Here is a 17,893-nt window from a genome sequence, read left to right as displayed (position 1 = left end):
GTCAGGTTTCAAGACTAGTCATTCAACTGAGACTGCTCTTCTCTGTGTCACGGAGGCGCTCCGCACTGCTAAAGCTAACTCTCTCTCCTCTGCTCTCATCCTTCTAGACCTATCGGCTGCCTTTGATACTGTGAACCATCAGATCCTCCTCTCCACCTCTCCGAGTTGGCATCTCCGGCGCGGCCCACGCTTGGATTGCGTCCTACCTGACAGGTCGCTCCTACCAGGTGGCGTGGCGAGAATCTGTCTCCGCACCACGTGCTCTCACCACTGGTGTCCCCAGGGCTCTGTTCTAGGCCCTCTCCTATTCTCGCTATACACCAAGTCACTTGGCTCTGTCATATCCTCACATGGTCTCTCCTATCATTGCTATGCAGACGACACACAATTAATCTTCTCCTTTCCCCTTCTGATAACCAGGTGGCGAATCGCATCTCTGCATGTCTGGCAGACATATCAGTGTGGATGACGGATCACCACCTCAAGCTGAACCTCGGCAAGACGGAGCTGCTCTTCCTCCCGGGGAGGACTGCCCGTTCCATGATCTTGCCATCACGGTTGACAACTCCATTGTGTCCTCCTCCCAGAGCGCTAAGAACCTTGGCGTGATCCTGGACAACACCCTGTCGTTCTCAACCAACATCAAGGCGGTGACCCGTTCCTGTAGGTTCATGCTCTACACATTCGCAGAGTACGACCCTGCCTCACACAGGAAGCGGCGCAGGTCCTAATCCAGGCACTTGTCATCTCCCGTCTGGATTACTGCAACTCGCTGTTGGCTGGGCTCCCTGCCTGTGCGATTAAACCCCTAACTCATCCGAACGCCGCAGCCCGTCTGGTGTTCAACCTTCCCAAGTTCTCTCACGTCACCCCGCTCCTCCGCTCTCTCCACTGGCTTCCAGTTGAAGCTCGCATCCGCTACAAGACCATGGTGCTTGCCTACGGAGCTGTGAGGGGAACGGCACCTCCGTACCTTCAGGCTCTGATCAGGCCCTACACCCAAACAAGGGCACTGCGTTCATCCACCTCTGGCCTGCTCGCTCCTACCTCTGAGGAAGTACAGCTCCTCTCAGCCCAGTCAAAACTGTTCGCTGCTCTGGCACCCAATGGTGGAACAAACTCCCCACGACGCCAGGTCAGCGGAATCAATCACCACTTCCGGAGACACCTGAAACCCCACTCTCTTAAGGAATACCTAGGATAGGATAAAGTAATCCTTCTAACCCCCCCCCCTTAGAGTTAGATGCACTATTGTAAAGTGGTTGTTCCACTGGACATCATAAGGTGAATGCACCAACTTGTAAGTCGCTCTGGATAAGAGCGTCTGCTAATGACTTAAATGTAATGTTAAATGTATGTAAATGTGGGACCGTGGGAAGTGTTTCAGTCAGTGGTCTGGCAGATTGCAGTTCCTGGTCACGCGCATTCTCATGATATCACCTTGCGTTCCATAACTTTTACAGACACGAAGGAATTCTCCGGTTGGAATGTTATTGGATATATATGATAAACACATCCTGAAGATTGACTCTCTACTAAGTTTGAGCAGTTTATTCGACTTGTAATATAACTTTTTGAAGTTTTCGTCCGACGTTATGCGTCACTTGCACAAGGGTTTGGATATGTGTGCTAAACGAGCTAGCAAAAGCAGCTATTTGGACATAAATAATTGACATTATCGAACAAAACAACAATTTATTGTCGAACTAGGATTCCTGGGAGTGCATTCTGATGAGATATTCAAATGTAAGGGAATATTTATGATGTAATTTCCTATTTCTGTTGACTCCAACATGGCGGATTAATGTTATTTATATTTGAGCGCCGTCTCAGATTATTGCATGGTGTGCTTTCCCGTAAAGTTTTTTTGAAATCTGAAACAGCGGTTGCATTAAGAACAAGTGTATCTTTAATTATATGTAAAACATGTATCTTTCATCAAAGTTTATGATGAGTATTTCTGTTATTTGACGTGGCTCTCTGCAATGTCTCCGGATATTTTGGAGGCATTTCTGAACATGGTGCCAATGTAAACTAAGATTTTTGGATATAAATATGCACATTATCGAACAAAAAATACATGTATTGTGTAACATGAAGTCCTATGAGTGTCATCTGATGAAGATCATCAAAGGTTAGTGATTAATTTTATCTCTATTTCTGCTTTTTGTGACACCTGTCTTTGGCTGGAAATGACTGTGTTTGTCTGTCATTTTGCGGTGACCTAACATAATTGTTTGTGGTGCTTTCGCTGAAAAGCCTATTTGAAATCGGACACTTTGGTGGGATTAACAACAAGATTACCTTTAAAATGGTATAAGATACATGTATGTTCGAGGAATTTTAATTTGAGATTTCTGTGTTTTGAATTTGGCGCCCTGCACTTTCACTGGCTGTTGTCATATCATCCCATTAACGGGATTGCAGCCATAAGAAGTTTTTAAGAACACATTCTTATTTTCAATGATGGCCTAGGAACGGTGGGTTAACTGCCTTGTTCAGGGCAGAACGACAGATTTTTACCTTGTCAGCTCAGGGATTCAATCTTGCAATCTTACTAGTCCAACGCTCTAACCACCTGCCTCACGAGGAGCCTGCCTGTTACGCGAATGCAGTAAGAAGCCAAGGTAAGTTGCTAGCTAGCATTAAACTTATCGTATGAAAAACAATCACTGACTCAATCATAATCACTAGTTATAACTACACATGGTTGATGATATTACTAGTTTATCTAGCGTGTCCTGCGTTGCATATAATCGTGCAGTGCGCATTCGCAAAAAAGGACTGTCGTTGCTCCAACGTGTACCTAACCATATAACATCAATGCCTTTCTTAAAATCAATACACAGAAGTATATATTTTTAAACTGCATATTTACCTAAAAGAAATCCAGGTTAGCAGGCAATATTAACCAGGTGAAATTGTGTCACTTCTCTTGCGTTCATTGCACGCAGAGTCAGGGTATATGCAACAGTTTGGGCCGCGGGCTCGTTGTGAACTAATTTGCCAGAATTTTACGTAATTTGACATAACATTGAAGGTTGTGCAATGTAACAGGAATATTTAGACTTATGGATGCCACCTGTTGAATAAATACGGAACGGTTCCGTATTTCACTGAAAGAATAAACGTTTTGTTTTTGAGATGATAGTTTCCGGATTCGACCATATTAATGACCTAAGGCTCGTATTACTGTGTGTTATTATGTTATAATTAGTCTATGATTTGATAGGCAGTCTGACTGAGCGATGGTAGGCACCAGCAGGCTCGTAAGCATTCATTCAAACAGCACTTTCGTGCGTTTTGCCAGCAACTCTTCGCAATGCTTCAAGCATTGCACTGTTTATGACTTCAAGCCTATCAACTCCCGAGATTAGGCTGGTGTAACCAATGTGAAATGGCTAGCTAGTTAGCGGGGTGCGCGCTAATAGCGTTTCAAACGTCACTCGCTTGAGACTTGGAGTAGTTGTTCCCCTTGCTCTGCATGGGTAACGCTGCTTCGAGGGTGGCTGTCGTCGATGTGTTCCTGGTTCGAGCCCAGGTAGTGGCGAGGAGAGGGATGGAAGCTATACTGTTACACTGGCAATACTAAAGTGCCTATAAGAACATCCCATATCCAAAGGTATATGAAATACAAATCGTATAGAGAGAAATAGTCCTATAATTCCTATAATAACTACAACCTAACCTTCTTACTGGGAATATTGACGACTCATGTTAAAAGGAACCACCAGCTTTTATATGTTCTCATGTTCTGAGCAAGGAACTTAAACGTTAGCTTTCTTCATGGCACATATTGCACTTTTACTTTCTTCTCCAACACTTTGTTTTTGCATTATTTAACCAAATTGAACATGTTTCATTATTTATTTGAGGCTAAATAGTTTTATTGATGTATTATAATAAGTTAAAATAAGTGTTCATTCAGTATTGTTGTAATTGTCATTATTACAAATAAAGAAAAAAAAATCGGCCGATTAATCGGTATCGGCTTTTTTGGTCCTCCAATAATCGGTATCGGTATCGGCGTTGAAAAATCATAATCGGTCGACCTCTAATCCATTCTCTTGGTTACTATTCCTAAGGCGTGGAAGGCAACCCTTGTTCTCCCGCTCCATAAAGGTGGTGATCCCTGCAATCTTAATAATTATTTCCCAATTTCAAAACTTTCATGTTTAGTGAAAATATTAGAACTCTTGGTAAGCTGCGGTCCATTTCAGATAGAAAATGTATCCTGAATACTAACCAGTCAGGCTTTAGGCCAGGACACAGCACCATCTCGGCTGCTTCTCTAGTCATAAATTACATAGTTAATGCACTAGGTAGGAAACAGCACTGCGCTGCCCTAACTGGGGCTTACATCTCTATGTGGATGACACAGATATTTATTCCCGTGCCCCCTCAGTGCAGCAAGCCATTCACCACCTTCTGCTTGGCTTTAATTCAATTCAAGAATCGCTCACCAATCTTAAATTAGTGTTAAATGTTGATAAAACCAAGTTTATGTCTCCAGCTCTTGTAAAATTGATCCTAAAGACCTGTATCTGTACCTTGACAGGAGCTCAAATTGAGCTAGACATGCATTATAAGTATGTAGGTATTTGGATAAGTTATCCATTAAAACACATATTGATAAGCTGACAAAACGATGCGAGTAAAGATTGGTTTCATGTAAATAAAAAAATATTGTCTCACTTTTGAAAACAGGAGGAAAATTGTTCAAGCAACACTCTGTGTTAAAACCTCTAGATTCAGTCTATCACTCAGCCTTGCGTTTTACCACTGGTGATAATTTCTGTACGCATCATTGTTTCTTATAGTTCTGTTGGCTGGGAGACTCTGACTACCAGAAGGGCCCAACATTAGCTATTATTCATATATAAAGCACTTCTCCAGAAACTCCCATACTATTTCACCTCACTTCTAAATTGGAAATCTAGTAACTATAAGACTCAGTTTCTAGAGTGGTTGGTACTAGAGGTTCCACGGGTCTCCTCTGAGTTGGGGAAGACTGCTTTCAGGTACTATGTCCCGCCGTCCTGGATGACCTACAGGTCACTCTAAAACTTTATTCTTTGGTCCCAAAAGGTGAATTTAGGGAAGAAAAATAAAAAATCTATGAAAACTGCACTTGTATTGATTGATTGTATGTATTTGTTTCTACTGCCCTTTTGAATGTAAAGTAATTTATTTGAAATTATGTAACTGTAATTGTGTTGTGATCCTGCTTAAATGTGTTGCTCACATTGCTTGAACTGCTGTTCTCAGGGCAACATTGTAAATGAAACTCTGGTCTTAGTGGGTTTCCCAGGTTCAATAAAGGTTCATAAAAAAAAAACACACACACACACACACACCTTGAGTAAGTAGACCTGACAGTCCGAGTGGTAGTCATACTCCAGGCCGTCGAAGGTGTGGTAGTGTCTGTCGCTGTAGACCGTACATACTGCCGGACACGGAGAGTAATTACAGTTAAAATACCCCCGGTGACACACACTGGAGAGAGACAGAGACAGGGAGAGATAGATAGACAGAGGGGGAGAAAACATACAGACAAAAATAAAGACAAAGAGAAGACAGTAAATGAAACACAATTGAGCATTTGAACAATATTTAGGATACTAGTGCTCTATTATATTTTCATGTTAACAGCATTTAACAATCCTTAATGGAAACATACACCAAAAAACGATCTTTTGGTATTTGTTTCATTAGTCCATTGTTAATATAGTCCCAAAATGTTTTGCATGTCAGAAATCAAGTTTTCAAGATATATCACTTTCAAAATACAGAAATACAGCCGGCATCAAATCAAATTGTATTGGTGCCATACACCGAATACAACATGTGAAGATTTTACAGTGAAATGCTTACTTACGAGCCCATTCCCAACGATACAGAGTTAAAAAGTAAGAAAAATATTTTCTAAATTAAAAAAGGAAATAGTAACACAATAAAATAACAATAACAAGGCTATATACTGTACAAGGAGTACCAGTACTGAGGCAATGTGCATCATACCGGCTGTATTTCTGTATTATGAAAGTTATACTGTATATTTTGAAAACGCTATTTCTGACATGCAAAACATTTTGGGACTATATCAATAATGGACTGATGAAACAAATACCAAAATATTGCTTTTGGGTCGAGTATTCCTTTAAGGGAGGTATGGGGGGTCTTACCATCTGTAACAGGGGGTGTCGACAGTCTCTCCTGGCAGATACTCCAGGCCCAGCCAGGCACAGGGACAGTTCTCTGGGTAGTAACACTCCCCACGGTGCAGAAACTAGCTACTCACAACACACACCACACACCACACACACACACACAACACAACACACCACACACACACACACACACACACACACACAACAGTTTGCTCGACACACACACACACACACACACACACACACACACACACACACACACACACACACACAGAGTCAGGTAGAACCATTACAACAATCAGGGCTCAAGCATGTGTGTGTTAATAAAGTACTTTTTTCTGTGTTAAAAATCTAAGCCTGGGGGGGGTAATTTTAAGCTAACATACAGAATTGTTTTAAGATGGATAATTTAGCTATTTGATTTGGAATTTTAGGGTTGCCTTCGGACGAGTCCTGTGACACTTGTGGCGGTCATAGAACGAGTCTCCCCTCCCCTGATATTAGTTTGTACCCTAAACGGTTTGGATGCTACAAAACGGAGAACACCATCATCTTCGTGAGCCTTATCTTTCCATAGTGTTTTAGGCCAAACCGTTCGGATGCTACAGACATTTTTTTGTGAGAAGACCGATTTTCGGGATGTCTCCAGGTCTGACAAACAGCACTATAGCTCTGCCACTTTCCACAGCAGATGCGGAAGGCCGACATTGGAGGATGTGTTGGATTGAGACGCAGCCCATACAAAAAAACTGATATTTCTAACTTAAACAGACTGATTTTTTTATCATGTTATCATGTTAATTAGTTTGAAGGGTGCGCCAATCGACTCTAGTTTTTTTAAAAGAGTTAAACTAACACACAGACACACACCCTACCCAGGTGGGCAGACACAGCCAGATATGCAGGGCGTGGTGGGAGGACAGGTGAGGTTCAACATCAGGTTCCGACAGGTGAGCTCACAGGCCACACCTCCTCGCCAAGCCACCACCCCCTGGACCCCCTGGGGCTCAGAACAGCCGTGGAACACCTTTCCCTCCGGACACTGGCCTCGCTCCGGCTCTAAAACACAAAGACAGAAGTCATTCAGAAACAGAGCTTTGTTGATGGATGGATGGATGGAGAGGAAAATAAAAACACTTTTTTAACTAGGCAAGTCAGTTAAGAACAAATGACGACCTAGGAACAGTGGGTTAACTGCCTTGTTCAGGGGCAGAATGACAGATTTTTACCTTGTCAGCTCAGGGATTTGATCTAACAACATTTCAGTTACTGGCACAATGCTCTAACCACTAGGCTACCTGCCGCCCTGAATAGGAGAGGGATGGTTGGTTTACCTCTTTCTTCTGGTACACACTCCATCCTTCCATTCCTGCAAAGGCTATTGATGGGAGACAGAGCGGGAGAAAGAGAATAAACATTTTTCAGAGCTCTAACGTTACCAATCAGTGAGATTGTTTAACTTCTCTAGGATAGGGGGCAGCATTTTCACGTTTGGATGAAAAGCATACCCAAATTCAACTGCCAGCTACTCATCCCCAGAAGATAAGATATGCATATTGTTAGTAGATTTGGATAGAAAATACTCTGAAGTTTCTAAAACTGTTTGAATCATGTCTGTGACATAACAGAACTTATTTAGCAGGCGAAACCCCGAGGACAAACCATTCAGATTTTCTTTTTTTGAGGTCACTCTCTTTTCAATGGATTTTCATTGGGAATACAGATTTCTAATTGACCTTCTTGCAGTTCCTACCGCTTCCACTGGATGTCAACAGTCTTTAGAAATTGGTTGAGGGTTTTTCCTTTGTGTAATGAAGAAGTACGGCCATTTTGAATCAGGGTCACTTGTTGTGTACTGTTAGATAGAGGCACGTGACCAGAAAGCATGCTACAGATTGTTTTAATCCTGTATTGAACACAGATCATCCCGTCTTCAATTTTATCGATTATTTACGTTAAAAAATACCTAAAGTTGTATTACAAAAGTAGTTTGAAATGTTTTGGCAAAGTTTACAGGTAACTTTTGAGATATTTTGTAGTCATGTTTCACGAGTTGGAACCGGTGTCTTTCTGGATCAAACGCGCCAAATAAATTAACATTTTGGATATATATCGACGGAATTGCATCGAACAAAAGGACCATTTGTGATGTTTATGGGAAATATTGGAATTATATTTTTATTTCTGCGTTTTATGTCGCACCTGCAGGGTTGAAATATGCTTATCGCTCTTTGTTTACAATGGTGCTAACTCAGATAGTAGCATCGTTTGCTTTCGCCGAAAAGCCTATTTGAATTCTGACATGTTGGCTGGATTCACAACCAGTGTAGCTTTAATTTGGTATCTTTCATGTGTGATTTAATGAAAGTTTGATTTTTATAGTAATTTATTTGAATATGGCGCTCTGCCTTTTCTCTGGCTTTTGGCCAAGTGAGACAGTAGCGTCCCGCCTAAACTCAGATTTTTGGATATGAACTTTACCGAACAAAACATACATGTATTGTGTAACATGAAGTCCTATGAGTGTCATCTGATGAAGATCATCAAAGGTTAGTGATTCATTTTATCTCTATTTCTGCTTTTTGTTACTCCTCTCTTTGGCTGGAAAATGGCTGTGTTTTTCTGTGGCTATGTACTGACCTAACGTAATCGTTTGGTGTGCTTTTGCCGTAAAACCTTTTTGAAATCAGACATGTTGGCTGGATTCACAACAAGTGTAGCTTTAATTTGGTGTCTTTCATGTGTGATTTCATGAAAGTTGGATTTTTATAGTCATTTATTTGAATTTGGCGCTCTGGATTTTTACTGGCTTTAGTCAAGTGGGACATTAGTGTCCCAAATATCCCAGAGAAGTTAAAGGGTGTTATGTCTGTGAAGTGAACTCTCTATAACCTCTCTATGAACCCTCTTTGTAGCAGGGTTAGTGTGTGTGTGTCTGCTTACCAAGGGCCGGCGGCGCTGAAGGACACCTCTCCTGGCTGGGACACCCCGCCAATAGAGTAACAATGACACTGAGACCTGAGAGAGAAAAGAGGAGAGGATGATGGAAGGGTCAAGTCCTATGTGTTTGACGATGATGATGATGATAATGTGCTTTGATCAAGATTATGGTGTATACGTGCCTGACGACTCAAACTGAATTCTTCCACTGCTCTATGTTTGCTACATACTTCAGTCTGAGAGTGCCATCATTGAAGTCGTTTGTGGTGATGTCAAAATTTGGGTTGTTGTACAAAACAAAGTCAACAGCGATTTAATAATTTCTAAGCAATCGGGTATCAAAGCCTATGATGAATTTTCTAAATGCTGCTTTACAAACGTGGGTTCTGGCTCTGGTCCCACCCATCGGTTTCTGGGAACAATCAGAACGGTTAGAATGGGTTTGCGTTCCAGAAATCATCGTGGAGATACTAAGATCCAGACTAATTGCGGACAAGAAACTAACGTCCATGGACGTGGCATAGTGTTTTACCGAAGCAAGGGGTTTGGATAGCCAGGCAAGATGCATGTTAGGTGATAATGTGTAAGAGGGCGGAGTCTTACGGCTGAACGCAGCGTTGTCTTACGTCATCGTAGTAACTGCCCTCTGTGCAGCCACACCCCTCAGCACAGTCGTCATGGTTACAGGTCTCTCCGCTGGAGAGGGAGCGGCACGAGCGGCCACAGGACGACACACAGGACTGGAACAGCATCCCACCCATACACACCACCCCTACACACACACACACACCTGAGTTACACATCTCCGTCACACCACCTACACTGTAACAAATTTCTGTAACTTTACAGCCAGAAATATACGGTTAGCTACTGTAATTCTACATTACAGTACAGTGCAGTACTGTAAAGAGCAATGCATTATGGGGGCTCAATGGCATTCCGCTACACTGCTGTAAAATGTTGCTGTATATTTACAGTAGCATACTGTGAATTATGGTGCATTGTGGGAAAATGTTGTGGACGGGAAAAGAATGTCTGGCTCATTAACATATTTGGAGGTGTGCCTTGTAAGAAGCTATATTTGTTGCACTCGTAAGTGAGAAAGCTGTACATCACAGAACACAGTATCATACCGTATTTTTGTACCGCCAAAAACCTTTTGAACAGTAGTGGATGCATGGTATTGTTGTTTCTGGCTCAATAACAAATTTTGAGGCATGCCTTGTAAGAGGCTATATTTGTTGCACCTGTCAGTGAGAGTGCTGTACCAATTTAAGTGAAATGTGGCAGTAGTTTCCTAACAATTGAATATGTGTAGGAAACAGATCAGTGGCAGAAAGTCTCAAACCTAAAAATGTGCCAAACAATTGTTAATTACTCTGACTTTCATTGTATGCTCAAAATGCACATTAGTGAACTCTGCTGGTCAGCAATAAATAGCAGCATGTGAATATCTAGTTTTCATTAAAACTTTGTGGCACAGCGGCAAGTCGTTGGCTTTAGTAGCCTATTTTCGAGCAGAATACCAGGTTTACATCATGCTTCACTTTTTTCCCTTCAAGTTTACAATTTTTTTAACTGAATCTATGGTGTTATTTAGGATGCTTAAGACAGAATGTTATACTATACTAATTAAAACCAATTATTTGAACAACAGTGCAGAAAGTGTGGTTTCACATAAACATTTTTTTAAATACTGTTCCTTCAACGGGATTCGACCTCATCAAATAAAATAAAATAAAATGTTCTGGGTAGCCATTTGATTAGCTGTTCAGGAGTCTTATGGCTTGCGGGTAGAAGCTGTTTAGAAGCCTATTGGACTTAGACTTGGCGCTCCGGTACCGCTTGCCGTGCGGTAGCAGAGAGAACAGTCTATGACTAGGGTGGCTGGAGTATTTGACCATTTTAAAGAACTTCCTCTGACACCACCTGGTATAGAGGTCCTGAATGGCAGGAAGCTTGGCCCCGGTGATGTACTGGGCCGTACGTTCCCTCACATCCCTGAATGTTCCATAGTACCCTACTCTACCTGCTAAAGATACCAGTCAAGTGAAATTTGATGGACAAACTCCTAACTATATATTTGTAAGTTCGGTGTTTGAATGCAGCTTTTAATGGAAGAAGGCACTAGAACCATGGTGCAATCAGTGGGATCTCGTATTTTGCAACACACAGTTTGAAAAAGCACTTGATCAAATGAAGCTTCAGACGTCATTGATGACGTACTTCTGATGAAGTCATACGTGCATCGGCACACTGCTTCGAAGTTAGCTGCTTAGCGAATTCAACGCATTTCTCTGAGCTCTGGTATCAAACCTAACTTCACTAGTGTTTAGCCATGTCCTTTTGATCTGTTTTTCCCTGTAGTCATTGCCAGTTTAGACACCTTTGTTAAGGGCATTACAAGTGCAAGTGATATAAAACACCAAATATTCATTGGTATGCTGCAGTAAAATATAATTACATATTCAATTTTATTACAATACAATTTAACAATAAAGTACTTTATTGTGGTTTTGTTGTATATGTAGTGCAGTATTCTGGAAATTATGTTGCATTGTGGGGGGGGAAAGAGTTGCTGGATTATTAACATATTTTGAGGCGTGCCTTGTAAATTAGTGAGAATGCTGTACCAATTGAACTCAAACAGTATGTGGTAGTAGTGCTCTAACAATTGCATGTGGATATGGAACAGATCAGAGTGGCATCAAGTCTTAAACCTTTACAGGTTAAGTGTTTTGCCAAGTCCTTTTGGTCTGTTTTGCCCTGTAATCACGGCCAGTTTGGAAGTCTGTGTTTAGGCATCTAGAATAATGATGAGTGAGAAAGGTACCGACGCACAAATATCCTACCCCCAAGACATGTTAACCTCTCACCATTACAATAACAGGGGAGGTTAGCATTTTTGGGGGGGTATGATATTTATGCCTCTGTAACTTTCTCACACGTCATTATTCAGGATTCCTTCACATTAATGTAGAAGTGTTAAGAAACATATTCTGTTCTTATTTACAATAAAAGTGACTTCAAAATGACACAATACATTATTTGCCATTCATTTCTATTGGGCACAAAATAATCTGAAACACAACCAAAACAAACAGCAAATGCATCCAACAAATTTGTAGTCACAAGCTTGATGTACTCATTGTATGCTATGAATATGGGGTCAAATACTTAACTTTTTAGTAATTTAATACACATATAAAGCGAAATGTCCCAATACTTTTGGTCCCCTAAAATGGGGGGGGACTATGTACAAAAAGTGCTGTAACTTCTAAACGGTTCACCCGATACGGATGGAAATACCCTCAAAATAAAGCTGACAGTCGGCACTTTAACCTCATAGTCATTGTATCATTTCAAATCCAAGGTGCTGAAGTACAGAGCCAAAACAACAACAAAATTGTCACTGTCCAAATACTTTCGGAGCTCATTGTATATCAAATACTACGTAACAGAAATACTGCCCATCATTGGGACTAGCTGCCTGCACTGTAAATCTGCTACAGTTTACTGTAATAGTTTACTTCAAGTAATGCACTGTACATTCTAGAAATACAGCATGTTGCTGTAGTCAGGTGTTACAGTAATAGGCTGTAAATATATGTTCCAGTAAAGGTCCTGTAAATCTACAGTAATTTACTGACTTCTGTGCTGCCAGTATTTTACTGTAAATGTACAGTAACCTACTTTTTACAGTGTAGACACACCACCGTTACACACAGATATATCATTCTCCAGCTCTCCACTGCCCAGACTCACCACACTCTGAGACGTGGGCCCTGTAGTTGACAGCAACATGGTGTTTGGAGCAGAGGTAAGTGTAGTGGGCCAAGGCCGTACACAGACAGGTGTTTCCACAGCGACATGCCTGGTAGCGACACTGTTGCTGGTACACACTGGGACTGACGTAACCATGGCAGGGAGAAAACACACTCCCCAACAAAACCTCACATAGAGAGGCATAGAACACTGTAACACACACACACACACTTCTCAGCTTTTGAGAGGATATGGCTGCAGCAAAACGTGAAGATATATCAAGCAGTCAGTGAAGGTCAGGGTTAGAGTTTTGAGGTCAGCGGTGAGAGGTTACCGTTGTGCTGGTTCATCTCACAGGGGTCGATGATTGGCTGGTTGATGGGGGCGGAGCAAGCAGATGAGACCCTCCAGGAGTTAGCATGGAGCTGGGGAGTCCCCTCTATCATCCCTGCTGGAGAACTATACGCACACAGACCAAAATGTCATGAATATACTTAATGTAATACTCTTTTACTCAAATGCCTCAGATAGAAATGCCCTAAACCTTTTCTCCAAAGAACATTTAGGAGTCAATATGAGAGGAAGTAGTTTCCTTACAGGAAGTCGTCCCGAAGATTTCCGTTGAAGGTTCCACAAAGGCCCAGCGTGTTCCCTCGCCATTGGCTGTCCAGTTGTAGGTAGACGCGCCCACCACGCCCGTCATACTGCAGACGCAGTCCAAGCAAGGTCCTCAGCTGGACGAACACCGATGTTAGCCTCTGCACCTCCACTACATCTACTCACATAAACACATATTAAATCTGATGTTAAATAAGGTGTTCCACAAGGCTGTGTTGGGACCATTACTGTTCTCTCTATACCTGATGTTATCCGTATCATACTGCATATTATCAGAAGTAATGATAGGAGTATCAATTGTAAGTTGATTGTATCGTACCATCGGTGTAGGGTAAGGTGGGAGCGGGGTTGACCCCTATAAGCACCTCCCCCTCTCGGGTCAGAGTCACCTGGTGACTAACATTTTCATCCAGTACCACTGTCACCGACTGGATACACGCCTGCTGCTGGGCCTGTACACACACACACACACACACACACACACACACACACACACACACACACACACACACACACACACACACACACACACACACACACACACACNCACACACACACACACACACACACACACACACACACACACACACACACACACACACACACACACACACACACACACACAAGATTGTTTCAGATTGTGTGTGTGTTACCTATGTGAAGGTGGTATACTGCAATATGTGTTTGTGTGTGTGTGTTACCTCTGTGCAGGCGGTGTACTGAACGGTAACAGTGAATCTGTTGCCAATACGGCTCTTAACCAAGACGTACTGACACGCCCCCGGCTGCAGGAACATCCTCCCATCGAACGACGTCACAAACACATCACCGACTACTGAACACTCCGCTGAGAGAGAGAGATAGAGAGAGAAAGAAAGAAGAAGGTAGGCAGGCAGGCAGGCAGACCGGCAGGCATTGAAATGTGTGACATTGGATCATTCAGCATATGAGTTTCTGATCATATGACTTCAGAGGTTAGCTCACCTGAACAGTTGTTCTCTGTGCAGTTCCACACTCCTCCCATACACACACTGTAAATACACGACAGGTTAGCGACACACAAACACACCCACACACAAGTCACACACACACACACACACTCACCAGACGCTGCAGCCCTGCTCCAGAGTGTGTCCCTGTGTGTATGAGGTGCCGTGATAGACACAAGGACACTGAGACACTGCTATACACGTCCCATTCTGTAGAATCAACCCTAAAATAGTCGGACACAGAGGGTGAGATGGAGTGTGTGTGTGCGTGTGTGCATGCGACGTGTGTGGATAAGTGTGTTTGTGTGTACCGTCAGGGCAGTAGCATCCGTCCAGACAGTGCAAGTTGGTTCCCAGACATTCCTTGTCAAAGGTACAGGTGGGAGGGCAGCAGCTAATACAGTCTCTATGGACAAAACTCTCCTCACAACCATCATCTACGGAACAGTCAAATGAAGAACTTACTGCAGTAATAATTTAGCTAACTGTCAATTAAAGGTTGGGGTTAATGTTATGCTCCAGAACTTTTAGAACATTTCAGCCAGTAGTTTTGGAAGTGGTGCAAACGAGCCAAAACGGGTCCCCGTTTACTGTGTACTACATCATCCAGTTGTGTACTCCGTCATCCATTTCGTATGATATGTTTCGTCATGCAAAAGATTATTCTCATAATTGTTTTGGCAATTTGTATGATATGCAACGAATCCAATTCGTACAATATGTTGCAAATTAGTTGTGCGGAATGGGAAATAGATTTTTCCCCCCTACTTAATAGTCATCTCCAGCACCACCGCAACATCAACATATGTGAAAATTGCGCGTATCTATGTTTTGTAATAAAAAAGATAGAGGAAGATAAGTGTTTCCAATGACATCATCAACCAATTAGTAGGCACCTAGTAGGCGATTAGTAGGCAAAGCCTACTTATAATTGGTTAAAATCACATGATGCACACCGATGATGTCCTTGGAAACACTTATCTTCATATATATTATTTCCATAAAACATACAGAAAGTACACAGCGTTGTACCAGATCTTCAGTTTCTTGGCAATTTCTCGCATGGGATAGCCTTCATTTCTCAGAACAAGAAGAGACTGACGAGTTTCAGAAGAAAGTCTTTGTTCCTAGCCATTTTGAATCTGTAATCGAACCCACAAATGCTGATGCTCCAGATACTCAACTAGTCTAAAGAAGGCCAGTTTTATTGCTTCTTTAATCAGGACTACAGTTTTCAGCTGTGCTAACATAATTGCAAAAGGGTTTTCTAATGATCAATTAGCCTTTTAAAATGATAAACTTGGATTAGCTAACACAAAATGCCATTGGAACACAGGAGTGATGGTAGCTAATAATGGGCCTCTGTACGCTTTTGTAGATATTCCATCAAAAATCAGCCGTTTCCAGCTACAATAGTTATTTACAACATTAACAATATTTACACTGTATTTCTGGTCAATTTTATGTTATTTTAATAGACAAAAAATGTGCTTTTCTTTCAAAAACAAGGACATTTCTAAGTGACCCCAAACTTTTGAACGGTAGTGTAGAAARGCGCCATTTTCACATATGTTGATGTTGGGGTGGTGCTGGAGAAGATGAATATGAACTATAACATTTTTGAAATTTCCCGTTAAGATCCTGGACTGCATCGTTAAGTTAGGTTAGTATAATGCTACTGACTGCAGGAAGGGAAGCTGTCTCGCCACTCTCGTACAGGGTATCCTACATGGCTGCAGGCTCGTGTGTACTCCACCAACGCACGACAAAACGTCTCCTCATCATCAGACCTGGATCACAGCAGACAACAGTCAGAAATACTCAGACAACAGTCAGACAACACTCAGACAACTGTCAGAGAGCATTCAGACAACACTCAGACAACATTCACACAACATTCAGAGAATAGTGAGACAACACTTAGTGAGACAATAGTCAGCCAGAAGACAGACAGGCAACTCACTCACTCACGCACGCACACACGCACTCTCGCACGCACACGCGCACACACACACACACACACACACACACACACACACACACACACACACACACACACACACACACACACACGCACACACACACACACACACACACATATATACTGGGGTGTGACTTACACACAGAGGTCGGCGACACAGCTGGCCACGTAGGGGTTTGGATCAATGTTATCATGACAGGACAGGAAGGGGAAGAACAGGAGAGCACTGCACTTCTCTATGGCATCCTACACACACATACACAAACATCAACATAATAAAATAAACACAGAAAATCATTCTACAGTCTTATGGCACACTGAGAACCTAGGTTCAAGTAATACGTTCCAAACAGACAGACACACACAGACAGACAACTCTTACGTCCATATCAGACTCAGAGTGACAGGGTCCAGTGAAGTCTATGTCCACCAGAGGACAGCCTCTCTCATGGGGCAGATCTACTGACCAGCTGTTAGCAAACACTGCTGGCTCCTCTGTCTGCACACCTACACACAGACACACACACGAAACATGCACACACACGGTTAGGGATCCTTCCTCTACATGCCTGAAAATAATCCAATATAATAGAATAACTGTATAATGACTGTATATTAAAATAACTTCTCTCCTCTGCTACCCTCTGCTACGCTCTGCTCTACTTTTCTCTCTTCTCCTCTCCTCTGCTTTCAGCTCGTCTCCTTTCCTACCTCTCTTCTCCTCTCTGCTCTCCTGTCCCCTTTGTACTCTTTTCCCTCTCTCCTCTCTTCTCCTCTTCGTTTCCCACTCTCCTCTCCTGTCTAGGTCATGTTACAGGACTACGGCCTCTTCCTCAGTAATAATAACTATAATGGTTCCCTACGGTGCTGAGAGGAGAAAGGTTGTGATGGAGGGATGATTGGGTGCTGAGAGAGAGGATAAGAGATGGATGGAGGAGGGAGGATAAGAGGTTTACCTTTGTGCAGGTGTATACTGCAGTGTGTGTGTGTGTGTTACCTTTGTGCAGGTGGTATACTGCAAGTGTAACAGTGAATCTGCTGCCGCTGCGGCTCTTGGCCAAGACGTACTGACACTCCCCTGGCTGCAGGAACATCCTCCATCGAACGATGTCACAAACACGTCACCTACTACTGAACACTCCGCTGCAGAGAGAGGGAGGGAGAGAGAGAGAGAGAGAGAGAGAGAGGGTGTGACATTGTATCGTCCCACTAATGAGCTGTGATAATATACTGTATGACATGGTCAGCTCACCTGTACAGTTGTTGTCCGTGCAGTTCCACACTCCCCCCATACACACACTGTAAACACACAACAGGTTAGTGAACACACACACACACACCACACCACCACACACCACACACCACACACCACACACACACACACACACACACCACACACACACACACACACCACAACACAACACACACTT

General features: G+C 42.5%; 1 protein-coding gene and 1 long non-coding RNA gene across 2 annotated transcripts in view; both read right to left on the bottom strand.

The window, feature by feature from the left end:
- The window catches only part of otogl (otogelin-like), a 74,505-nt gene that overhangs the window by 35,143 nt on the left and 21,469 nt on the right, over positions 1 to 17,893 (bottom strand). The window contains 15 exon segments of the mRNA XM_070439795.1: positions 5,358 to 5,496; positions 6,186 to 6,293; positions 7,046 to 7,229; positions 7,505 to 7,548; positions 9,114 to 9,188; positions 9,714 to 9,882; positions 12,876 to 13,085; positions 13,210 to 13,334; positions 13,473 to 13,650; positions 13,813 to 13,945; positions 14,195 to 14,340; positions 14,478 to 14,524; positions 14,598 to 14,706; positions 14,794 to 14,919; positions 16,166 to 16,272. Of these exon segments, the coding sequence (XP_070295896.1) occupies positions 5,358 to 5,496; positions 6,186 to 6,293; positions 7,046 to 7,229; positions 7,505 to 7,548; positions 9,114 to 9,188; positions 9,714 to 9,882; positions 12,876 to 13,085; positions 13,210 to 13,334; positions 13,473 to 13,650; positions 13,813 to 13,945; positions 14,195 to 14,340; positions 14,478 to 14,524; positions 14,598 to 14,706; positions 14,794 to 14,919; positions 16,166 to 16,272 (1,900 nt within the window).
- LOC139027587 (uncharacterized) overlaps positions 17,493 to 17,893 on the bottom strand; it is a 6,832-nt gene continuing 6,431 nt past the window's right edge. Inside the window, exons 2-3 of the long non-coding RNA XR_011479708.1 lie at positions 17,716 to 17,762; positions 17,493 to 17,606 (exon numbers count right to left, since the gene is read on the bottom strand). This is a non-coding gene — a long non-coding RNA (uncharacterized lncRNA). The remainder of the gene's footprint in view (positions 17,607 to 17,715; positions 17,763 to 17,893) is intronic.

This window comes from Salvelinus sp. IW2-2015, linkage group LG4q.1:29 (assembly GCF_002910315.2).
Source record: "Salvelinus sp. IW2-2015 linkage group LG4q.1:29, ASM291031v2, whole genome shotgun sequence".
Taxonomy (NCBI): Eukaryota; Metazoa; Chordata; class Actinopteri; order Salmoniformes; family Salmonidae; genus Salvelinus; species Salvelinus sp. IW2-2015.
The sequence above is the reverse complement of the archived record's forward strand: the minus strand, read 5'-3'. Positions and strand labels throughout refer to the sequence as shown.